The sequence below is a fragment of the Abramis brama genome (genome assembly GCF_963993115.1).
Source record: "Abramis brama genome assembly, chromosome: 19".
Lineage (NCBI taxonomy): Eukaryota > Metazoa > Chordata > Actinopteri > Cypriniformes > Leuciscidae > Abramis > Abramis brama.
This window is the reverse complement of record NC_139981.1, coordinates 21,205,818-21,232,416: the sequence shown is the minus strand read 5'-3', so window position 1 is coordinate 21,232,416 and position 26,599 is coordinate 21,205,818. Positions and strand designations below refer to the sequence as shown.

At 36.7% G+C, this 26,599-nt stretch overlaps 3 protein-coding genes across 3 annotated transcripts in view; all 3 read left to right on the top strand.

The window, feature by feature from the left end:
- The first annotated feature begins 3,707 nt into the window (after positions 1-3,707).
- Positions 3,708-8,518, top strand: LOC311069954 (uncharacterized protein). The gene is made up of 5 exons (XM_084093576.1): positions 3,708-4,014; positions 4,104-4,133; positions 4,289-4,459; positions 6,673-6,777; positions 8,005-8,518. Exons 1-5 carry the CDS (start codon positions 4,005-4,007, stop codon positions 8,094-8,096), a joined length of 408 nt encoding a protein of 135 aa, XP_083949702.1. The 5' UTR covers positions 3,708-4,004; the 3' UTR covers positions 8,097-8,518.
- Positions 8,519-10,232: 1,714 nt separating this feature from the next.
- Positions 10,233-16,119, top strand: snapc1b (small nuclear RNA activating complex, polypeptide 1b). Its single transcript, XM_084093575.1, has 10 exons — positions 10,233-10,508; positions 11,008-11,167; positions 12,004-12,144; positions 12,769-12,876; positions 13,707-13,856; positions 14,824-14,868; positions 15,008-15,070; positions 15,216-15,351; positions 15,433-15,498; positions 15,622-16,119. The coding sequence occupies exons 1-10, from the start codon at positions 10,378-10,380 to the stop codon at positions 15,675-15,677; spliced, it is 1,056 nt and encodes a 351-aa protein (XP_083949701.1). The 5' UTR covers positions 10,233-10,377; the 3' UTR covers positions 15,678-16,119.
- Positions 16,120-17,252: 1,133 nt separating this feature from the next.
- syt16 (synaptotagmin XVI) overlaps positions 17,253-26,599 on the top strand; it is a 29,523-nt gene continuing 20,176 nt past the window's right edge. Inside the window, exon 1 of the mRNA XM_084093095.1 lies at positions 17,253-17,481. Within this exon, the coding sequence (XP_083949221.1) occupies positions 17,469-17,481 (13 nt within the window). The 5' untranslated portion in view covers positions 17,253-17,468. The remainder of the gene's footprint in view (positions 17,482-26,599) is intronic.

Sequence of the window (26,599 nt, the reverse complement as noted above, 5' to 3'; positions counted from 1 at the left end):
ACGCATTATCTTGATGTTTTGAGATGTTATAGTTAGAGCATGGCCAAATCCAACCTTGGAAAAGCTGTGTGTCAGTGTGTGTTAGTCTGTTTGGTTACAGGTTAAGGAACCACTGGCATTATTGGAGATTGACTGAGTTGTTGTTCTGGACAGGCTGGCGCCCAGCAACCCAAATCTGTGACCTGGAAGGTCACAACGTGCCTCTAACTTCAGGGTCCGAGTGTCAGTAGCATAATCGATGGAGATATGCTTCAGTCTGTATATGTCTGTCTGTATATGTGTGGAAAATTACTATGTTTATCTATTTCTTAGCCAATGAGAATCATTCAACCTAAAGCAAGGTCGTAGCTTAGACCTAGGTGTAGGGAAAATTTCCGTGATTTTTGTAACTGTAAGTGGGGCGCTCTACAAACTCTGTGTGAGTCTTGAAGCTGACTTCTGCTGATGAAACTGCAAACTATCTTCAGTAAAACTTTTCTTTAATTAATTATAATTCTGACTCTTGTCTTAATTAATCATTTCTGGTTCTGAGTTTTTTACTGTAAATCCCCTTACACTCGCCTGCTTCAGTAGGAAGTGTCGCATAGCCTGCGGCACCTTCCAGGCCGCTGTGAAACACTCAGCAAAGCCTTGCAGAACCGAATAGGTCCAAGGGAGAAACGGGGGAGTCAAGGAAGGCTGTCCTGTCAGCATTCTTGATCTTCAAATTTAACCATAGGTGGCACTTTGAGTACCACTAAACAGGCCATTATACAGCTAATCATCTGAGCTGTTGTCTTTGTAGCGCAAGTAGCGAGGTTGGTTGTGCTGCGCAGCTCCTTAAAAGCACCAGGGTCTGGGCCGGACTCATCCATAGCATGAAGAAGTTGGGCTTGAAACACTTGAAGAACCGTCATCATATGGAGAGCAGATCCAGCTTGACAGGCCACATAGTAGATTTTGCGACGGCCTCCTCCAGGGGGAAGCTTTCGGCGCCATCAACAATGGTGAAGGTGGGCGAAGCAGGTAAGTGAATTGCGGGCCAAGTTGGGGGCGTACCACAACTGGTGAGTTTATCATGAACTGAATGGGATGGGGTAGGTTCCTGGTGGGGGGCTCACCCTCGTCCAATATTTCGACTTAATTCTTGAAATATTTCGACTTTATTCTCGAAATATTTCGACTTTAATCTCGAAATATTTCGACTTTAATCTCGAAATATTTCGACTTTAATCTTGAAATGCTAGCTTTTTTTTTACGTTGCGGTTCAGGTTATTACACCAACATTTTAGACACCAGTGAAATTTTAAGGTACAGAAATATAGTAAAGAAGTCAAATGCGTAGTAAAACCCTTATTAAAGTTGCAAAACTTATTCAGTCAAGTGCAGTGAGTGATTCTTCTTTGTCTTTTGCTATTCGAGTAACATTAAGGACATTGCCTATACATTAGGCTGCCGTCACTTCAAGAACTAATTCATGGATCCAATACTGATACACATGTGTTTTCCATCTCAACTGTATATTTTCACTTAAGACATAGGCCTAACTGACTATGTTTATGAGGATACTTGCCAATACGGGCATTTTGAAGTGCAAGAAGATGTGAAAGAGAGTTTAATTCAGTATTCGTGCGCTGTCTGAGACGCGGATTTCTGGACGTGTGCTTCAGATGTATGTACTCAAAAAACCTCCCATACAGCGAATAACGAAATTAGTTCCGTTTCATGTCTTTTTGCGCTTAAATATTTAAAATGGCTAAACTTTGTGCCGGTGTAATGCATTGGTCAAAAAAAGTCAGCGTAGGTTTTTTTTCTTCTCACAGACCATGAAACACTTATATCAGCGGCCCATTGGTTATTTTATTGATTGACACTGGGCTGTTCCAATAATATCTTTAAACACCTCCCCCTTTGGGCTCTGAGCAAACGTGCAGTGTCAGTGTGATAGTCAGAGAGATGAAGAAACCCAAGGAATGTGCAGAGAAATAGCGTGAAAAAAGAAACAGGCCCTTCACGCTATAAAACGCTATAAAATGTGTCAGATTAACAGATATGTTTTGTGCAGCAGCAGGACCTTTATCAGCTCCCGTGGCTGATGATGATAGTGAGGAGGATGAGGAGAGAGATGAGAAAGCCTGCGCTAAGCAGAACTAGGAAGCCATTACCTAGTTACGCATTATTTCCACATCTGCATATTTGACGAATACCGCAATTTACTAGAATTGTAATGAGACGCGTTTGTAAACCATGTTTTCCACCAAAATAAAAGCTTGATGCAGTTTAAAAGATAAAAGATCATGTTAAGTAAAAGATCATGTTAAGTATAAAAAATTTGTACAAAACTAATTATGAAAGTTTCCTTTATTTTTCAGTGCCTATGTTTTACAATATAGCCTACTGTATGGCTATTACTGTCATGGGATTAATATTATAACCATTATGTAGTGTAATGTAGACCGAGACACTATAGCACAACTAAAAGAGGTTTGAGTTTTCCTTTGTTCAATTTGCACACTGAATATGGAATATGGATGCACCAGATTGATGAATTTAACAATAAACTGCACAACATTTTCTTCCGGGGACGCCCTCCCATGAACCCCCCTAGAAGGAACAAGGTCCACCCACCACAGTTTTACCAAAAATCCTGTGGGAAACACTGGTATTGCTATGCCAATACAGCGTATAGCTTTTAGGATTCATCACTGTGGATGTATAGTTCAATTGTTTTAATAAATTTAAATTTTGGAGTTATTTAATCTGTTAACTCTCACTCATTCCCACTCATATACATGGCATTAGTGCGGTTTGTGTGGCGAGTGATCTGTGATGGATTTTTAATTAATAAAATAGTAAACTGTCAAACTAATCATAACTCTAACATCTAAGCATATTTCTCCTTTAGGCCTAACATTCTACCACTTGAACAAAATGTACTCTGAAGTTTGTGTCGAAACCAGTGGAAAATTCTGAGATGCTGCTACAATATCAAAAATATATTGTCTAGAATCAAATGAACTTCTAACCCTTTTCTATTTTTTTAATAATTTGAGATCTAATGCTTCTATTTAGTAACAGAATGGTTTGCATATGAAGAACCAATCAAATTATAAGGAAATAATGTCAGTGACACATGCCACACTGGCACATGCCAATGAAGACCGGATGTGCCAGCGGATGTGCCAATACGCATAGTGACATGTGCCATTGGCTTCTGTGAGTCAGATGTCATGTTACTTAATGTTAATACTGCTACTGGAGATTTTGGCCATGCTCCTATAAAAAACTGTTGTATTCCTTTTGCTGGTGGGATTCTCTCTGAAATTTGTCTGAGATCCTCTGGCCGTGATTAAAGCATATTCAAAGGCATTGTCTGAAGTCTGTAGATTATTATTGCTATGCAGCAAGTTAGTTAGTGGAACAAGTTATTTAGCAAAACACTAGAGACCTTATTACCAAGTGATATGGAGCAGGTTAAGAACACCATAGACCTTCCCAGGTATCACACATTCAAACATATTTTGTTTCTGTGTTGATTCTATATTAAAATGTCAATACAATGTAGCCTAATGTATTTTCTCTGGCTCTTGTTCTAAATTATTTTTTCCCGTTATTATGCTTGTTGTTGTCATTTGTTGACGTTGTACAAGCAGAATGTGGCGGTTGGTCGGTGTGGTATTAGTCCCGCCCCTCCTCCACTGTGATTGGACGGTTGGGTAAAAAGTGACAGTGATGAGCGCTGCGTTTTACCCAAAGTTGAATATTCTTCAACAGTCTTCAACTCTCGGCGACCTGTAAAAAACGCCGAACGCTCAGCGCCTCGTTACGCTCATGGCGTTTTAAAAACGTTTAGACACCCATTGAAAACAATTGGGGGGAAAAAACACGCCATCCGCGTGAAAAAACGCACCGTGGGCACACGGCATTAGTTTCGTTTCCTGAAAAGGGTACGGGATACACCCAGAGGCTTTTAAACTCAACCTCTCACGCAGTCAGCAGTTCAAGAGCGTCCCGGTTGACTTAAGATGTTTCACTGTAAGTAACTTAGCCTAGCATATAGCTAACTGTTACATTTTTTATATTCATCAATCACAGTAATCATAACCTGTTTGTTTTCTTATAAGGTATAATGACTGCAGCTGGTGTAGGAGCAGGTAAAAGAAATCCGGAATCTCGTTTTACTAGACAGAAAACATTATTTTAACTGTTAATTTTTGCAACAGAAATAATAACTAACAAGTGTCTTTTAAATGTTTATCCATCTAAGTTTGTTCATATATGCCATGTTTCCTTCCCACCACTTTTATAGCCATCGGAGTTGGAGCAGTTGTGGCAGTCCCTGTTATTATAGCATGTTTAGGTTTCACGGCATGTGGAATTTGTTCAGGTTCAGCTGCCTCCTCTATGATGTCATATTCTGCCATTTCAAACGGAGGAGGGGTCCCAAGTGGAGGCTTGGTAGCTACTCTTCAATCCGCAGGTGAGCCAAACATAACATAAATCAGGGCTGCCAACTCTCACGCATTGAGCGTGAGACTCACGCAATTGACACTTTTCACACGCTCTCACGCCACACATCCATTTTCTCACGCACAGAAAAATTGTGGAGCAAAGAGGTACTTTTAATATTAAACTAATTCTCAGCTCTTAGATTCCGTAAATTTTATTACGAAATTCAGACAAAAATACGTTTGGCGCTTGTAAATGTGACGTGACAGATCGCTGAGCGCCTCAGTTCAAGTGCACGTGAACCGATCATCTGTTACTTTTTTATTTAAAGATGCAGTACAACTTACCGAAAGTATACATAATATCGACCAATTGTGTTTTTCAACCACGGAAAGAGGTCAATATAACAGCAGGAGAACAATTATGTCACATAACGTTACATTTACCTCAGGAAAGCCATTTAACGACCATAGCATGTTAATTAAATAGAAAAAATAGCTAGAGAGGAGATTTTGCTGAGCACTATATTACATATTTATTATATTTTTACTTATGTCATTAAATAATTATATTTAATTTAATATTATTTTTAACCTTTAATAATACCAGCAGATTGGGCCCTCTATGTTTACAGCATTAGGTGAGATTATTTTTTTAAATAAAATTTAAAATAAACATGTAAAATAAACATGTATCCAAAATAGTCAATATTGAATCAAAATCGGAATCAAATCACAAGAATGGAATTGAAATCTTGAAATTTTTGTCAAGCAATAATAAAAACTGTATCCTACCAGTCATTGTACAATGTAAACATTGTAACATGTTGTCACTAAACTTCATAAAAATTCTATTTAGTTACCAAATGTTTTGACAATCACAATTACACTTATTGTGATGCAATATTTGTTTTTACATAATACTATAATGCTACAAAAGCTTTAGATGGTTTGTGTGTAACAATTGACATTTATTTTTATGATGTTAAAATTATTTTTAGGATTAAATTGTGCATTGATAGGTTAAGCAAAACAAATGTGTTTATATCTGAGAACTTTTTACACACACACTTGCAGACACTAATGACGTAGGCCTACACTGTGTGGTACAGTACAAATATTCTGTAACAGTTTATAACAGCTTATATCAATAAGTCAGAAAATAAAATTTTCTATTTTAAAATGTAATTTATACCTGTGATCAAAGCTGAATTTTCTCACTAATTACTCATACTCATCATTACAGTCTTCAGTGTTCAGTGTCACATGATCCTTCAGAAATCATTCTAATATGCTGATTTGCTCAAGAAACGTTTATTATTATTATTATTATTATTATTATTATCATCAATGTTGAAAACAGTTATGTAAAAAAAAAATCAGGATTCTTTGATGAATAGAAGTTCAAAAGAACAGCATTTATCTGAAATAGAACGCTTTTGTAACGTTATACACTACCGTTGACAAGTTTGAGAATAATAATAATGAATGTTTTTTGAGCATCAAATCAGCATATCAGAATGATTTCTGAAGGATCATGTGACACTGAAGACTGGAGTAATGATGCTGAAAATTCAGCTTTGATCACAAGAATAAATTACTTTTTACTATATATTCACAAAGAAAACAGCTGTTTTAAGTGCATCTTTAGTGAGCAGAAGAGACCTCTTTTAAAAACATTACAAATCTTACCAATCAAAACATTTTGAACGGCAGTGTATTTTTAAAGTGTCATTAATGTAAAATAGGCTACTTATAATGAATATGTTTTGGTTTAATTTTCATTCAGTCTGTTTAGTCCCCTGTCTTCCTGTTCCGTTCTAATTTGATCTTTTTTATTTCAGAACAAAAATGATAACTTTTACTCCACAAATCTAAAAGCATGATTGTGCCCACAAATCCCTCATTAAAGTCCCCATGAAGTTTTTTTGACTTTTAGTATGAATATAGCTTTACTGTTATCTATAAGCTAGTGTGCTCCAAAACAGTAACAAAATTCGCTTTTAGAAAAATGAAAAGAAAAAAAAATGGAAAAAATACAATTATACATAAATAAAAGTATAAATAATAATGTATTTGTATTCTTTGTATATTTATTTATTTACGTATTTATTTTATTTTTATTTTTTTTATTTTTTACATTTCTTTGTATGTTTATTTATTTACATATTTATTTATGTGTTATTTTGGCAGACATGGCATTCCATATTTGATTGACTGGTTCTGAAATCTTTATTTTATTTAGGTACCTGCGTAACCTGCATTCTAGTTACGGCTGTTATAGGTGCCTTGGGAGGCGCTGTGGCTGGAGGTGTATATGGAGGATTACATATATGCAAAGCAGTGAATGGTAAATCCATAATTCTCTTGAGTACTGATTACTGAATAGTTATTATTATGAATGTGGATTCTTTATAAGTAAGTGCTGTATAACACTTTGATTTAACATCTGTTTATTCAACTAAATAAGTAAAATGTTATATATATATATATATATATATATATATATATATATATATATATATACACACACACACACAGTGGTGGTCAGAATGAATGGCACCCCTGGTAAATATGATCAAAAATGGCTGTAAAAAAATAAATCTGCAGATGGAGGATTGCAGAGATTAGTTGAGTCTTGGGGGTCAGAAAGCCTAAAAAAAAATTATCAAACAACCCTTACATCCCCATATGTTGTTTGGGAGGGTTTCAAGAAAAGTCCTCCTCGCTCCTCCAAAAATAAACTCCAGCATATTCAGTTGTCAGACACGACTGGATCTTCAAGAGGGACCGGATTCTGTGGTCAGATGAAACAAAAAAAGGGCTTTTTGGCAGCAAACCCACCAGATGTGTAGATAGATGCAGAACAGGGATAAAAAGTACCCCATGCCTACGGTTAAATACACTGCTGGATCTTATATGTTGTGGGCCTATTTATTTGCTGGAGGTCCTGGACATCTTGTTCAGATACATGGTATTATGGATTCTAGCAAATACCAACAGATAAAAAATCAAAACCTGACGACCTCTGCTAGGTGGTCTGCTACGACCTCTGATCTTCCATCAGAACAACGGTCCAAAACAAAAATACATGGATCTGGGAATCTGAAGGATCTGGAGAGATTCTGTATGGAGGAATGGTCTCTGATCTCTTGTCAGTTATTCTCCAAACTCATCAGGCATTATAGAAGAAAACTCCGATCTGTTATCTTGGCAAAAGGAGGTTGCAAAAAGTATTTCATAACAGGGTGCCAATAATTATGGTGTTTTGAAGAAAAGCATTTCTTTTATAATGTGATTTAGCCCCCACTTTCAATTCTTTTACTTCAATGAAAGGTTTGATTTTTGAAAGATCAAAAGGATAAACAATGCAGATTTATTTTTTAAAGCCATTTTCGATCTTATTTACCAGGGGTGCCATTAATTCTGACCACCACTGTGTATATATAGCAGCAGTATCTGTTTCATCTTCTATGTTTGATGTAGCATTGTGAATTGTTGCTCTGGAAATGCACAATGTGTGATTTCAAACTAATTATTGTTTTCTAAAATAAGTCCTGTTGTGGTTTGTCATTAGATACTGTAGTTATCCCTGCCACAGTCCAAGGCATGGTTGGAGCCGCTGTGAGCGCTACAGTTGCCAGCTTATTTCCCAACTCTACTGTGTAACGGGATCACAGTTAGATTTCTACTCATGAAATCAAACATAGCATTATGTACATAATGTACATACTGTTATGACCAGGCTCCGTATAGGACACACTAACCTTCATTATTCACTGCATATTATAGGGAAGTGTGAGACAGACTGCTGCATTTATTGTGGAAAATCAGAAACAGTTGACCATAAACGTAAGCATGACCATAAGCGTAAGCACTTACTAGGCTAGTAATAATAAAAAATAATCTCTTTCTCTTCTGTAATACATCTTGTACTTCAAAATTGATATTGTACTATGATTTTTATTTTTTCTTATGATAAATTACTTGTGATGTGATGTTTGTATAAAATGATCTAAACAAGGAAATTATTAAAGAAAACGCTTCAAATGAAACTATAATTATAATTAAAACTATACTTATAAAGCCACGATGACAGTCTGTGTCTTGTATTTTCTTAAAGCAAACCGTACAACTTAAAGGGATAGTTCGCCCAAAAATGACCGCCTATTATTCCTACACCTTGAATGCATTGTAAAAGTCATTTTAGATAAGAGTGTCTGCCAAATTTAGAATGCTGACAGATTGGTCTGGGATGCCAACAGCTTTTTTTATTATTATTATTTCTCTTGTAGATGTAAATAAGAAAGATGCCATTGTATCTGACAAAGGGAAAACCGCCAGTAACATAAGATTAATCTAGGGAGCAGTGCACAAGCACTGATACAGTATCCACTTAGTTCTAGAGGATTTGTAGATGGAGAGTGATAAATGCAACCATTTTAGGTGGAAGTGTGGCACCACCAGTGCGTGCCCTACGTGCCCATCCACTACGCCACTGCTTGGAAGCCTCCAGTGCTGATGGGTGAGTTGAGCTTATTAGACGATACAATTTGGGGAAGGATATGTTTCAGCAGGGAGATAAATGCATCAACAAAAATGCTTTTCCCCCTTTTCTGCTGGTATTCATAGAGGTTTAAAAATTTAAAAAAATAAAATAAACCTAGTACCCATGCAGAATATATAATGAGCACTAGGTGGCATTAATGACCAAAATAAGAAGATTAGGCTGACACACGTACGGGACAAGCTGGCCAAGTCAGCATTTGGAAGAGAGGAGATTGACATAGAAATTTCATTAAAGCAACACTAAGTAGGATTTTTTACCTTCAAATAATGTTTCCAAAATTGTTTCAGTGGTTCGTCAAGTTGTGACCGGGTGAAAGGCACTTATGCCACCGCTTTGCGGTCCTTTATCTGGTATATCCACGCTATGTAAGATCGCCAGATCGGGTCGCGTTTCTGTAGTTCTAATGAGACATAAGAACTACAAATTTGACTTGCTTTACGGCAAGCGTTACAATTGCCGATAGGTGAAGCGTACTCGACAGTAGACTACAACTAAATGTAAGATACCTAGCAGTCGGGTAGCTTTTGAATTGTCATCATGACGGAGGAAATACAAAGCCGGTGCTGGATAAACAGCAAGCGTGCGCGTGCGACAGTAGGACGCGGATAGGCTAAATTATTTACGACAGCGGTAATGGACAATTCCGCTTCCAACCTGTAGGCCGAGCGCAGAGGAAAAGTTCCTTGGTGTTGCTTTAAGTAAAACAGAAGTAAAATGTATTATTAAAACAGTAAGTTAGTTGGAAATATGTGGCAAGAAGGATGGAATAAAGAGTCAAAAGGGAGACACCTATTCAGCATTCAACCTAAAGTGGGGATTGAAAGAAGGGTATGGAAACAGAAGAGAAATAGTGAGACAGACTGCTGCATTTATTGTGGAAAATCAGAAACATTTAAACATGTTTTAATACACTGTGAGGCATATAAAAGAGAAAGAAATCAGCTTGTTGAAAAATGAACAGATTTGGTAATCAATGTCATTACAGTTCAGAATATGTTTCAGAATGCACAGAAACAGTTAAGGGTGTACCGTGTACGATATTCTTCAAAATATTTAAGAGATACAGATTTGATTAGGAGGATAAAAAAAAAATTGTTTCTTTCGTTCATCGAGGCTTCACACTCCGTCCCAGTAGGAGGCGGAAATGCACCTCAAGCTGGTTTGCCCACCGCCAAAAAACACAGAAGAAGAAGACGACGACGACGACACACGTACGGCCGAAACACTAGGGGGCAGTAGGAAAATGTAATCGTTCCCATCCCGACCAGTGTGTACGAGCGAAACGAGAAACTCAAGAAATGAGAAACATAAGAAACATTTTTTATCGGATTTTAAAACATGTAAACAATTGAGTCTGTGTGGTCTTAATTAAGGGCTAGGATGGAGAATTTCAGGGGGCCGGTAAAAGCAGACTGCGAAGAACTACTGGCGCGTTTTCAGGCGACCGAGTCAGTTCGGTACGAGCAGTTTCTGGAGGTCTGGAGAGACATGAACTTCAGCAGCATCTTCTAGTGAGTCTGACGAGCATCTTCAACATATGAAATCACTCACTGACAATTTTATACGCATTGTTTTAAAATTACCTTTCAAATGAGATTAAAACCATCTTCTAAGAGAAAGGTTTTGCTAGGAGAGGACTTGAGCTGCATAGAAGCCAGCCACTGCTCTGATATGTTGTTGAATGTTTATTCTATGTATTATTCTGTGTATTTTTATATTTATATATATTATACATTTTATATACAATATTTATGTATAATGAATAAATTATTTATATTGTATATTGATGTTTTATTTGTATTGTATATTAAAATATTGTTTTATTTATTCCAAATTAATGTTATATTTCATTATCACATGATCACAAGTATCACTATTATTTTTTTTTATTATTATGAACATTACTGACATCTTTTTTCTATGTATTGCTTTGGTGATATTTTTGTAAAGCAATCATCAAGTAAAAGGAATTTGAAGGTTTATTTCTTTTGTCTCTTCTCTTTTCTGCAGCGGTAGACCAGAGGCTAATGAGAGAAGGCTGTTTGCTCGTCTGATCATGTCTGTGGCGTCTCCATACTTCCTTCCACCCTACACTTTCCAGATCAGAGTGGCGGGGCTTTATCTGCTGTACGGGCTCTTCAACTCACAACTCATCACTCCCAAAGAGAAGGTGTGCTGTCATTCAACATCTAATCATTCTTTGCCAGCCTTCAAACAGGTTGCTGTTTGTCTAAAGGCAAATTCGCACTGCAATTGGCCATTAGTGTTTTTGTTTTGAATGACATGACAGGGTGAGTAAAATTAGCTCCTACTTCAGAGTAGGGTCTAAACTAGCACTGTAGGAACTATCCGTGACGTTAGTGTTTGCTGATTGGCCGAACGCACGCGAAACACCAGCACCTGCCATTTAAAAAAAAAAGACACAGATTATAGCCTATATATTTACTCCACAAACTAACTCTTCGAACATGGAAAACAGTGATAGATGGTCCTCTTAACCTTTACGCTGAGGAGAAAATCCAACGCAACTTTGAGGGGACCAAGAGAAACATGATCAAGTATTTCTGCTCAGCTAGCAATACTGGACATCAACCACACGGCATACGCTTATTTTTTTTATTGCTGTCTACTTTCGATGTATGACAGTTCTATCTAATAACGTATTAGACAAGACTGTTAGACAAATCGTAAACTAAACACGGAGAATGTGAGCTCAGGCTCTGGCGTCCGCAGCGCCGTCAAAATAAAAGTCTCAACAACAAGCGCGGCTTACATCACTTCATAGTTCCTACTGGCGGTGTGAATGCAACCAGGAAAACATTCCTATGGGAACCCTGGTGGCTAGTTCCTGGAACTATCCGGTGCGAAAGCCCCTATTGATGATGGAATTTAGATTTTTGGCTAAACAATCCCTTTTTTTACACAAAGATCATTCTAACTCGATTATATTTGTATTCCAATTGTTTGACCTGTTGTCTATATCTCTGTGCATGTACGTCTCTGTAGATCCGCATTGCTCTGAAGGACTGGGAGGATGTCATGCATTTTCAGAGGGATGCAGTCAATGCTCAACATTACGATGTGGTTTATGTCTTCAGGAAGCTCCTGTCAGATAAAGCTTTCTACTTCACTGCCATGCCAACACCAGTAGGTTAATAAGCTCATGTATCCAAACTGGATACAAGACACAGTGTTACAACTAAAAGCTGAAATACACTACACAACTTTTGCCCCGATTTGCAGTCTGGAGGAGTTGATGAGTTGTCAAAAAGTCGGTACTGAAATTTTAAAAATGTGACGATACCAGCATTTTGAGCGCTGTTGAACGGATTCTTAAGACAGAGACATACACGTATATGTTGAACGCGTCAACACAATGGCCAGTCAGGGGTGTTCAAGAATCTGTTCAACAGCTCTCAAAATGCTAGAGGAAAATGCTGGTATCGTCACATTTTTTAAATTTCGGTACCGAAGTCGGTACTTTTGACAACTCTAATTCAGAGCTAGTCTGCAGATTTTGGGCAAAAAATCTTTATTTAAAAAAGAAAAGAAAAGAAATTTAGCTTTAGACTATGATTCCATCCAATATTCGATATTGTTAGTGGATTTTTACAAGCAATGCAACATGTTTCTGCGTTAATTTGTTGTGTTTTGAGCAACTTGTAAGTCAGGTAGTGTGTGATCCTTGGTCTTTTAGTGTTTGATGCCCAGTTTTTACTGATTTAAATAAACTGATTCAACCTGGTGCTTAATCATTGTAAATGTTTACAGCTCTGTTATAGGGAAAAGAAAGAAGATAGGAAGAAGACAGAAATCTGTGAAGAGTTTGTTGATCCGTCATCACGTCCTCAGGAACTCATCACCACAGACGTTCTAGAGGTGAGTCACCATGGAAACATTTTTTTAAATAAAAACATATCTCCAAAATAAAATCATATGTTTTGTTTTAAAGTCCCCCTGTAATCAATAATTGTATCCCTTAAAACTCATCTTTGATCACCAAAATTACACTACACAAAAAAACTTTTTTTTCCTTGAAATTTTTTTTTATTCTTGCCTTAAAATAGCTTGAATGTAACTCTACACTCTTGCCTCATTTAGTATTAGCGTTCTATTAATATGCAAATTAGCCCCGCCTCCACTCACTCACATCAGCTCAGAGATCCACTCATTGACGATCACACGTTGACCTGATTGGTTACAAGGTAGTTTGTGACGTCAGAAACACCAGCGGTTTTAAACCAGGTTTTTGAGACTGTCTTTGGTTCACTGCAGTTTTAAGGAGAAAATACTCAGCAATGGTGTTGACTTATGAATTTGCACATGGTTTGTCTTAAAGCATATTAAAACACCACATAGACATATAAACATTAAAAACTTGATTTTCACCACAGGGGGACTTTAAATATATTTCTGAATGTGTGAAAGCTTGTTCTAACAGTTCTATTACATTTGCTGTCCTGGCCATGTCACTGATCAGTCGAAGACATGATTTAAATATTGATCTTACTGAATTTTGCCTATAACAAAACAATTCAATTTTCAGGGTCATCCCATAAAAAAAGACAATCTAATTTGTGATTCTAATTTGTGAGTTTTTAAATGCAAATTGGGTTTCTTTGACAATTGAAAAGTGTGATCAAGAGTTGAGTGAGAATGGGAAGACTGTTTTGGTTTAACAGTCCATGTGTATTTTTTCTGGACGTCAGGAAATTGGAAATATCCATGAGCATTATGAGGGTCTGAAGAAAGCTATTTTCGCTGAACCAGACCCAAACCTGAATCTTATCCAACAAAACCTGGTTCCTAAACTAAACGGTTCCATCCTCACCTATTCCAGTTGGCAGAGGAACCGTACAGTAAGTATATTTGTTTATATGAGTGTTACATTATTTTATTTTATAATTTTTTTAAAAGAAATTAACACTTTTATTTAGCAAGGATTCATTAAATTGATCAAAAGTAACAGCTGACATTTATAATGTAATAAAGAATTTCTAATTAAAATTCCAATAAAAATGCTATTGTTTTGAGCTTTCAGAATCCTGAAAAAAATGTATCTCAGTTTCCACAAGTTTCCACAATATTAAGCAGCACAACTGTTTAATGTTTCTTGAGCAGCAAATCAGTGTATTAGAATTTATTTCTGAAGGATCATGTGACAGTGAAGACTGGAGCAATGACAATGGAGCTTTGCCATCAAAGGAATAAATTACATTTCACAACCCTATTTCCAAAAAAGTTGGGACATTTTGTAAAATGCAATTAAATCAATAATCTTTTTTTTTTATTCTCTCACCTTTATTCAACTGACAATGTTTTTTTTTTTTTTTTTGCAATTTTCAATGTTTTCACTGACCAACTGAGTTGTATTTTGTAAAATATAAACAGATTTCTTTTGGCTGCAACACACTCCAAAAAAGTTGGGACAGAGGCATGTTTACCACTGTCTCACATCACCTTTCCTTTTAATTACACCTTTTAAATGTTTGGTAATTGAGGATACTAATTGTTGTAGTTTTGCAAGTGGAATTTTTGCCCAATTTTTGCATTTTGGAAAATATCCCAACTTTTCTGGAGATGGGGTTGTATATATAAATATAAAAAGGTTAGGGAAGAAGTGAAAATTGTATTGATTTATTAGTACATGCGGCCTTTGTGTTACTAAAAAATACTTGCTAAAGATACAAAATCATTATAAAATCTTAGCAACCCAATTTTTTAAATGGTAGCACATAACTACATCAATGATGGCATTTAATCCTGAATATGGTTGTAGTATGTATATGTGTGTGTAAACCATGTATGTCTTGTTTGGTTTTTTAGGAATCTGAGCAGCAGGATGCTGGAGAGGGACCTTCAAATCAGGAAGTAAGCGATTAAGTTAAACATTCATATTCATATCTGTCTCTTTAATACTACATAGTGCTTCATTCCCTCTGCAGCAGTGCAGTGATGTTGTGTGTTATTCTCTGTGTTATTAACTCTGTGGATTTGTTTCTGCCCAAAGAGCTCCCGAAGAGCCCAACTGTTAGCGTCGATCAAGTCCAGATCATATGGACAAGTTTCGGAGGTAAATATAGACATCATAAGAGACTGGTCAGATTATTTGTTAAGATTATACATGATAACCTGAACACATAAGATAAACAAACACTTTACATGAGTAACTAAGCATAAGATTGTAAATGCGTCGTTTTCCATCATTTCCATGTTAGGCCTCCAAGTCTCGTCGTCACAGACAGACACAGTTGGTCCCAGCAGCCGGAGCAGACTTTTCACAAAAGCTCCTATCAAAAAAGAAGCGAAGCCCATCACTTAAAACGCGCACTGAATTACGATTCAACACTCAAGGTAAGTCCTCCCCACCCAAAGAAACTCACCTAGTTACGGTTTGTTTGCCATCGACTGATTATCGCCATTTCTGTATTCTAGGAAACGAGAGTGAGGGGTTGACCCGGCTGTGGTGTTTGAGTACAGTGAAAGAAGAGAAGGCACCAGGTAAGCAAACAGATGGGATTAGGTCATGTTGACCAATCAGAGTGAGTCATAAGAACATGCTGACCAATAAGAGTGGAAGAGGAGTCTGTTCAATCCAAGATGTGTGTTTTTTTTATTTCCCAGAAAAAAAGAAGAAAAAATTCAACTGGAACCCCGAGAAGAGCAGCGATCCCTCTTAACATTAAGCATCTACATCGATTGGAGGGCCGCCAAGTGTTGAAAGCTATTGTGATTTGTGCCTCAAGCTCCAGTTACATTTAATTTGTTTCATGTGATTTTAAACCTTGCTGTTCTTGGGTTAAAAGTTAACATTTTACATGTTTTTATTATTTTATTTTGTATTTTAATATTTTGCCTCAGAATACATTTGATGTTTGGGACAAATGTGAAAAAATTGACAATTGTATATTAATAATTATTGGTTTTAAATTAACATTGTTGAGTAGCTTGTTACAATGCTTAGTTTTTTAGTGAAGTATTTGTTACTGTTTTAAATGATGTTAACGATTTTATGATCATTCAAAATGTCTGCTTGGCTCTCCCTGTTTTTCTTTTCTTTTTACCTCAGTCCACTTTCTGTTGCGTTTGTGCCAGATAATATAGAGTTGTGCCAGAGAAAAACAGAGTTGTGTGTTATTTTGTATGCATGTGGTCTAGTTCTTTCTGACCTTAAGGTTTTATTGATGTACTCATTCGGCTGCTTGATTTAGTCAATACCTTTTATCACTTCCAATCGCAGCTTTTCTCTCCCTCTCTCATTCATGCCTCTGCCGAAGCGTGGAGTCGCCTGATAATTTATGTCTGCAGGCAGCACAGTCAGGATTTATATACAGTAGTTCGCACCTAATAGGTTGTAGCTTTTAAGGCAAATCCAATACATCTGAATCATAGTGCCTGATTGCACGTAAAGATGAGCTTTATTTCTCTCAGTGCTTGCTGGGGACATGAGACAGACCAGTAATGCAGGGTCAGGGTCTCTATGCACACTGTCTGCTAAATTTGAGAGTATATGGTGTTCCTGGAGATTGTAAAAAATAATGCTTATGAAAAAAAATTATATATATTTTTTAACAAAGAATAATTGCATTAGCTTTGAGTTGATTTTCTTTTATTTAAAGTAATTAACTATTATTTCCATTCTACTCCACACAGTTTATTTACTTTCTCTACTAACAATGTACAACAATGTTTACATAAATCACATGAGAATTCTGTAATTTTGTAACTGTAACTGTTCTTAAAAATATATGTTTTAATAGTTTTCATTGCTATTTTTTTTTTTTTCGTCATTTGGTAACATTACATCATGACAAACAAAATGACGTCTCATATTTTATTTCAGGCGTAGCTGACACTGTCCTCTCCTTGGTAAACAAGTAGGCCTAACTGGAAGGATTGTTTTTTTGTTGTTGTTTTTTTTCACAGTATACTAAATTATTTGTTTTGGATTATCATAGTCTTACAATGTAGTAATATTTTATAAAAGACTGGTCTGGGAAAAGGCTACAGTACATGGTAAAAAGTTTTCAAGACGGGTGTAATGTGATTTTCATATATATAAAAAAAAAAATGCCCCTGGTACATAGCTATATGTCGCTGCAGTTGGAGCAACACCAATTAATGTATGTAGAAAAGTGAATATGACATTATTGATAAATAATTGAGCCTGAATGAAGGTTCTGGACTGGAGGTTATTGGCGCAGAGTGTAGCGAGCGCGCTGCGCGTTCTCGTCCTGATGCCCGCGTGCCCGTATGCGTTCTCGCCCGCGAAGCAGCGAGTGAGTCCCGGTGGGCTTCGCCGCCGTCGCCAGCAGGTTTATTAGGGACAGACGGGGTGATACGTGCAGTCGGACCGGTTGTCTTCGCCAAACCTCTTTGATTCCCCGGTGCTTTATACTTATGAAGATATATCGATCGATATTGATCGACAGGGCGGGTGATTGACGCCGCGGGATCAGTGCAACGCGACCATGGCATCAGATAGTAAGTATCGCGTGGCTTTAAACGATGTGAATTCATTTCTGATCAAATATCGTCTAGTAGGCTATATCAGTTTGTTTATTGAAGCTCATTGGCTGATTTTGCTGCAGCAGGGCTGAGCGATGAATTGCCCCAGCATCATTATCATCATTAATATCATAGAGGGTTCATCTCCTCTACTTGACATAATATCAACTGACATGTCATTCAGACGATTATAAACACGAGAATTTCATGCTATGTCATCCATGTTCTGGCTTTTGCTACTGTTGCTGTTTTTTTTCCTCACCTGCTTCTTGTGCTTGTTTAATTTTAAATACGTTAATGGTTAAAATGTTGTTTTTTAGCCATTCTAGTTTTAAAGCAAGCACACATAATAATGGATGCTTAAAACATTTCTCTATTTTTTTTTTCTTTCTTTTTTTAAGAGGGTTGGGTTGCTTTTAACAAATCATTGTCCTCAATTCATTACTGTAATTACTATCACACCAATAATTTAGAAAACAATTGAGTTTTTCAAACAACTGAATGGCTTGAACTCTGAAGAATTAGAATACATTTTAAGATTTTTACTGTTTAGATGTAGAGGCGTTACTGAACCTGTCAGAATTTAAATTGATAAACAATTTTCACACAGTCAAATATCTTCAAATGAAGAATCACATATCAGTGTAATATGGCATACAGTGCAGCCATCTTTCTATATTCATAAACCTTATTTTTGGCCTTGCTGAAAGGCCTTCATGCTCCAAATCAACTATGTTTTAGATCTCCAAAGGGAAATGCAGGACCAAAGTACTCAATAGTTCAGTTAATAAATCATTAAAGGCATCTATAATGAAATGCAGCAGTTTATTTTGCAGAAGGGATGACCTCGGCCACACATGGGGAATATTTCACAAGAGTATTCTGCTCTCCAAACTAAAATTTCCATATCATTATAATGTAGCTTCTGGTTAAACAAGCGCACTCAATAGCCTAAATTAAATCCTCACTTGCATACATTCCCACACAAGAGTCAACAACTACTGTAGAAAATGATTTTTCAAAGTTGTAAATAAAACTAAGATTACTGGAGTAACTTCATAATGTCATGTTTAGTTAAATGATTTGCAAATTAATTTTCAGTGTATATAATGAAGGTGGATTTTAACCGAAAGGTTGAACTGTGTTTTCAGTAAAAGGGTATTATTTATAATCAGGTCAGGTCAGGGCAGGTTGTTATGCATTGTACATTTTTGTGTTTTGTATTACAAGTTTCATCTTCTATTGGTCAAAACAAGAGTTTTAGAATGTTTACATTTTTTGCTTTTTTCCAACTTTTACTTTCAACATTTGGCTTAAAAGCCATAGCTTATAATGAATTTAAATTCCGATATGTTTAAGAAGGTTACTTTTTTAAAATGATTTTAGATAATATTTCGCCCCACATGCTGAGAATATTGCCATTGTTTTCTTGGTCAAATATTTGAAGACATAAATTACACTATTTCTGTGAAATGCCCCATTTATTTGGACAGTCAAAGAAAAATGAGTATAGATGACACAAATTTCACGATTCGATTTTGATTCACGATTTTGATTTGATTCCGAATAGATTCGTTTGGGTAAATAATTAAATATCTATACAGCAGTACAGCAAATTTTCTCAAGCAAAAAAAAAAAAAAAAAAGTATTATCTCAACTACTGCTGTAAACTGCAGAAAGTCAGTACATTACTGTAATATTGAAGGTTAAAATGAAACTGATTTGTATACAAACACTTAAATTACACAAATCAATGTTTTTCACCTATACCTAAGAAATTGTATCTTTTCTTTTTTCCAGTGAAAAATTTGTAATCACAAGCCTTTAGTTATCAGCTTTTTGTCAGGGTTCTGTCACTTCTGTCTAGTCAATTTCTTGGTTTTGTGACAGAGCGCTGACACTCCTGTCTTGTCTGTGTGCCTTGTTTCATGTGCGTTCTTGTCATGTTTTGTATTGTGCTGTGTAGCATGCAGCTTGTGTTTGTCACTGGCTGTGTGCTTTCATGCTGTCATGTTTTGTGTGAACACGTGGCTTATGAGTGTTCTCATAAGCTGTGTGTTCATGTCTTGTTTTGTTGGGGCACATGGCTGGTGATGAGCACATGGATTGTCATGCGTTTCCTTGTGCCATGTGCTTTCCTGTCTATTGTCTAACCCCGCCCATCTTGTTACCTGATTATTGATTCATTTGCCCCACCTGTCCTCCATTGTTACATGCTTTGTTTGCTCTCCCTGTGTTTGCAGTCCTGTGCTGGTTCGTTGTCGTATGTACATTAATTTGGCCTGCAGAACAAGTGCTGGTGTGTGTGAGGTTCATCCAACCCTCCTTTATTTATTGAGTGATTCATTCTCATTTACCAGTGTCTCGGTTCCCCACCTCTGAGTGTGACCGTGAGAGACAAAGTGGTTTTATGATCTCAGGTGGTGTGTGTGTTTTGAAGGAGGAGACAGAAAAGCATTCATCTCAAAATGTCAAACATTCTGGTGGAGATTTGAGCAATAAGCCCCGCGAAGCCGTGTTTTACAGTGGATTGAACTCCGCTCCGCGTCGTGCCTAACAGCGCCCCTTAGCAGCAATTAGACTAAAAGTTTGGGGTTGGTAAGATTTTTCATGTTTTTAAAAGTCTCACCAAGCTGCATTTATTTGATCAAAATAACAGAAATACAGTTATATTGTGAATCTTATTACAATATAAAATAACTGTATTCTGTTTTAATATATTTTAAAATGTAACATTCTTGTGATCATGGCAAAGCTGAATTTTCAGCATCATTACTTCATTCTTCAGTGTCACATGATCAAAAATCATTAAAAATTAAGGTTTCAAAACAGGATTTTCTCAGCGATGCCATAGAACTATTTTTGGTGTCCCAAAGATCCTTTCAGTGAACCGTTCTTAAAAGATCCATGTTTTTCTTAGTGTGAGGAATTTTGGTTTTGTTTTTCAAAAGATCATTTTTCTAGTATAAAACATTTTGTAAAATGGAAAGGTTACATGGATGTTAAAAGTTCTTTATGAAACCATCTTTGCCAATAAAGAACCTTTGCTATATGCTGATAATATGCTTATTTGGTGCTCAAGAAATATTTCTTATTATTCATGACAGTTTTTCAGGATTTTTTTGTTGAATAGAAAGTTAATCGGAACAATTTATTTGAAATAGAAATCTTTTCTAACATTGATTATCTTTAATGTCACTTTTGATCAATTTAATGCATCCTTGCACTGAATAAAATGATATATATATATATATATATATATATATATATATATATATATATATATATATATATATATATGAGGAAAATAAGTATTTGAACACCCTGCTATTTTGCAAGTTCTCCCACTTGGAAATCATGGAGGGGTCTGAAATTGTCATCGTAGGTGCATGTCCACTGTGAGAGACATAATCAAAAAAATTCACAATATATGATTTTTTAACTATTTATTTGTATGATACAGCTGCAAATAAGTATTTGAACACCTGTCTATCAGCTAGAATTCTGACCCTCAAAGACCTGTTAGTCTGCCTTTAAAATGTCCACCTCCACTCCATTTATTATCCTAAATTAGATGCACCTGTTTGAGGTCGTTAGCTGCATAAAGACACCTGTCCACCCCATACAATCAGTAAGAATCCAACTACTAACATGGCCAAGACCAAAGAGCTGTCCAAAGACACTAGAGACAAAATTGTACACCTCCACAAGGCTGGAAAGGGCTACGGGGAAATTGCCAAGCAGCTTGGTGAAAAAAGGTCCACTGTTGGAGCAATCATTAGAAAATGGAAGAAGCTAAACATGACTGTCAATCTCCCTCGGACTGGGGCTCCATGCAAGATCTCACCTCGTGGGGTCTCAATGATCCTAAGAAAGGTGAGAAATCAGCCCAGAACTACACGGGAGGAGCTGGTCAATGACCTGAAAAGAGCTGGGACCACCGTTTCCAAGGTTACTGTTGGTAATACACTAAGACGTCATGGTTTGAAATCATGCATGGCACGGAAGGTTCCCCTGCTTAAACCAGCACATGTCAAGGCCCGTCTTAAGTTTGCTAATGACCATTTGGATGATCCAGAGGAGTCATGGGAGAAAGTCATGTGGTCAGATGAGACCAAAATAGAACTTTTTGGTCATAATTCCACTAAACGTGTGGAAGAAGAATGATGAGTACCATCCCAAGAACACCATCCCTACTGTGAAGCATGGGGGTGGTAGCATCATGCTTTGGGGGTGTTTTTCTGCACATGGGACAGGGCGACTGCACTGTATTAAGGAGAGGATGACCGGGGCCATGTATTGCGAGATTTTGGGGACCAACCTCCTTCCCTCAGTTAGAGCATTGAAGATGGGTCGAGGCTGGGTCTTCCAACATGACAATGACCCGAAGCACACAGCCAGGATAACCAAGGAGTGGCTCTGTAAGAAGCATATCAAGGTTCTGGCGTGGCCTAGCCAGTCTCCAGACCTAAACCCAATAGAGAATCTTTGGAGGGAGCTCAAACTCCGTGTTTCTCAGCGACAGCCCAGAAACCTGACTGATCTAGAGAAGATCTGTGTGGAGGAGTGGGCCAAAATCCCTCCTGCAGTGTGTGCAAACCTGGTGAAAAACTACAGGAAACGTTTGACCTCTGTAATTGCAAACAAAGGCTACTGTACCAAATATTAACATTGATTTTCTCAGGTGTTCAAATACTTATTTGCAGCTGTATCATACAAATAAATAGTTAAAAAATTATACATTGTGAATTCTGGATTTTTTTTTTTAGATTATGTCTCTCACAGTGGACATGCACCTACGATGACAATTTCAGACCCCTCCATGATTTCTAAGTGGGAGAACTTGCAAAATAGCAGGGTGTTCAAATACTTATTTTCCTCACTGTATATGTATATACATACAGTGCAAACAAGTCTTATCTTACAACATTCTGCTTTACAGGAAAACAGACACAAAGATACCAATAAAGAAAAAAAATATAAAATATAAAAATATAAAAATATAATAACTAAATATAGTGTCTGTCTATATTTGTGTCTGTTTTCCTGTAAAACTAATACATTTACTTGAAAAGCAGAACAAATATATCTACAAATATAGATAAAGATACCAATTAAGATTTTTTTCTATAGTATCTATCTATATTTTTGTGTCTGTTTTCCTGTAAAACTAATACATATACTTGAAAAGCAGAATGTTGTACGATAAGACTTTATCCCCAGCATAAATTTAACAAAATTTTGTAGACTTCGTGTTTTTAAAAAGGAAAACAGTTTGCCAGTAAGGGTAAAGATAAGTGAATTCTGGGTTTGAAATGTCATCATCAAGGCTTGGCCAGTGAACTGAAGTGTGTTGTGAGGCATGTTTTTTCTGTATGTGCAAACTTTGTTTTACTCGGGGTAAACTAACCTTAAGGGGAATTTATATTTCTGGGTCTATAAGAAATAAAATAGTTTGCATTCATGTTTAGAGTATGAGGAGAGATTTTGGGAGAGAACACTTCAGTTTTTTCAGCTGTCAGGAAGGGTGTTAGAGCCCGACAGGAAGTTTCCTGAAAAAATGGAGAGAGACAGCATCCTGTACCAATTAACTAAAGGCGAGCACTTAATCTTATAGCTGTCAAACTTTTCTGCATTTTGAACAAAGGCTTTGTCAAGCACAACATTCAAAAATGTTCTTTTTCTTCCATCTTATCAGAAATTAGATGTGGAATGTGTGTGCAATTTAGTGTCTTTGTCTAATTGTAAATCTATTAATTACAAAAATAAATAATAATATAGATATTTTTTTTAGCCTTTCAACGTGGATTTTTATGAACTGTATCCTGTAACTGCTTAGAAGACTATAACTGGTCCCAATAATATCTGTCTGCAGGCAGTTACAGGATGCAGTTTCAATAATATAGCCACTAGATGGAGATGTTTTACTATTTTCAGGTATGACAAGAACTTTATGGCGATTTCCATTTTAACAGTTCACACTGTGAAAGAGTTAAAAAACATTTCACATTTCTTGGATAATAATTATATTTAGAGCTCATATGAACTCTTTGCACCCAAGAACAGAATATCCATGGCAACATGAAACCGTCTGTGTTTATGTGAACAAAGCCATGCTCAAATCACTCCTCACAGAATGCTTGAGCTGTTTCCAAGGAAACCATCCTGCTCATGCAGTCCATGTGGGTGTGTGTGAATGTGCTCACAAGGTCGGTGTGTTCTTGCTTGCACATGTAGAAGAGTGCAGAGAGCATGGTCCAGTGTTTGGAGATGAATCTGTAGATGCAATCTCGCTTGAATCTTAAAAGAGATAGTTCACCCAAAAATGACCAGAATTCATTTATTCACCCTTAAGTGGTTCCAAACCTGTATGACCGACTTTCTCCTGTAAAAACACGAAATATGATGTTATGAAGAATGTTCATGCTGCTTTTTTTTATATAATGAAAATGTTGAAAAGGAAATGTTTTTTCTCTTTCTTGTTTTTATGACGATATTCCAATCTGCTTCTGTTTTTTTCACACTCGTCTGTGTGAGTGGTTGTTGTGTTCTTTGCAGCGACAACTGTGTGTGTGTGTGGGTGCAGGTTAGATGGATCAGTATAATAGATGGTTTAGTATAATAGTGTTCCGCTTCAGCCTTTCAGTCAACACACACTCAGGAGAGCCTGCCCTCTCAGACTCATGCAACTTAATGGTCCATTTTACACTTGAAGTGTTCACTTCAAAGCACATTTGCCGAATATGAGGCCGTGGTTTCTCTCTGTCTCCTCCAAGCAGAATTCAGTTCCCTGAAAAGCATTGAGCTATGACAAATGAAATCTATGATGTACAATGCTGAACAATTTGGAGTCAGTCAGCTCTTCCCAAAAATACCACTTTATTGATTTTTAAACTAATTATACTATTTATTGTTATTTCCTCTTGTTTGTGTCGTGGGTCCCTTTAACGAATCCTATTTTATTGTTATTTCCTCTTGTTTGTGTCGTGGGTCCCTTTAACGAATCCTATTTTATTGTTATTTCCTTCTGGGATTTACAATAAATTTATCAGTAACACTTTACAATAAGGTTCATTAGTTAACATTAGTTAATGTATAAACTAACATGAACTAACAATGAGCAATACATTTACAGTATTTACTCATGTTTGTTAATGTTAGTTAATAAAAATCCAGCTGTTCATTGTTTGTTCATGTTAGTTCACAGAGCATTAACTAATGTTAACAAATACAACCTTTGATTTTAAAAATGTATTAGTAAATGTTGAAATTCATATTAACTAAGATTAGTAAATGCTGTAGAAGTATTGTTAATTCTTTGTTCATGTTAACTGCAGTAGTTAACTAATGAACCTTATTGTAATACTTTTATAACCCCTTTTAAGTAGAAGGGAAATCTTATCTAGGAAGGCCTCTGTGCCTTTTTAATTTTATTTATCTTTAAATCAGTTTTATTAATAATAATTTGAGGGAAAAAATGTATTTAACATGGCCAGTGACACCAATTGGTTGTAACGTTTGGTGAACTTTAAAGATGCAGGAGAGTAGGAATCATTACTCGTTATAAAAACAACCAAAAACACAAGGAGTAGAACTAGTGCTGTCAAATCGATTAATCGTGATTAATCTCAATTAATTGCATCTAACACCGTATAGACACACACATACACATATACACTCACCTAAAGGATTATTAGGAACACCTGTTCAATTATCTAATCAACCAATCACATGGCAGTTGCTTCAATGCATTTAGGGGTGTGGTCCTGGTCAAGACAATCTCCTGAACTCCAAACTGAATGTCAGAATGGGAAAGAAAGGTGATTTAAGCAATTTTGAGCGTGGCATGGTTGTTGGTGCCAGACAGGCCGGTCTGAGTATTTCACAATCTGCTCAGTTACTGGGATTTTCACGCACAACCATTTCTAGGGTTTACAAAGAATGGTGTGAAAAGGGAAAAACATCCAGTATGCGGCAGTCCTGTGGGCGAAAATGCCTTGTTGATGCTAGAGGTCAGAGGAGAATGGGCCGACTGATTCAAGCTGATAGAAGAGCAACTTTGACTGAAATAACCACTCGTTACAACCGAGGTATGCAGCAAAGCATTTGTGAAGCCACAACACGCACAACCTTGAGGCGGATGGGCTACAACAGCAGAAGACCCCACCGGGTACCACTCATCTCCACTACAAATAGGAAAAAGAGGCTACAATTTGCACGAGCTTACCAAAATTGGACAGTTGAAGACTGGAAAAATGTTGCCTGGTCTGATGAGTCTCGATTTCTGTTGAGACATTCAGATGGTAGAGTCAGAATTTGGTGTAAACAGAATGAGAACATGGATCCATCATGCCTTGTTACCACTGTGCAGGCTGGTGGTGGTGGTGTAATGGTGTGGGGAATGTTTTCTTGGCACACTTTAGGCCCCTTAGTGCCAATTGGGCATCGTTTAAATGCCACGGCCTACCTGAGCATTGTTTCTGACCATGTCCATCCCTTTATGACCACCATGTACTCATCCTCTGATGGCTACTTCCAGCAGGATAATGCACCATGTCACAAAGCTCGAATCATTTCAAATTGGTTTCTTGAACATGACAATGAGTTCACTGTACTAAAATGGCCCCCACAGTCACCAGATCTCAACCCAATAGAGCATCTTTGGGATGTGGTGGAACGGGAGCTTCGTGCCCTGGATGTGCATCCCACAAATCTCCATCAACTGCAAGATGCTATCCTATCAATATGGGCCAACATTTCTAAAGAATGCTTTCAGCACCTTGTTGAATCAATGCCACGTAGAATTAAGGCAATTCTGAAGGCGAAAGGGGGTCAAACACAGTATTAGTATGGTGTTCCTAATAATCCTTTAGGTGAGTGTATAATATATATATATATATAATATACACACACATTATATTATGTAAACAAAGACTTTTATGTTAGATGCGATTAATCGATTTTACAGCACTAAGTAGAACATCTAGGAACAGCAGAAATAAGAATAAAAAGACACCAACAAACAGCCATGAAAGGAAAAGACCTGACAAAGAACACAGGAAACACTGGGGTATAAACAGGGGAAACAAGACAG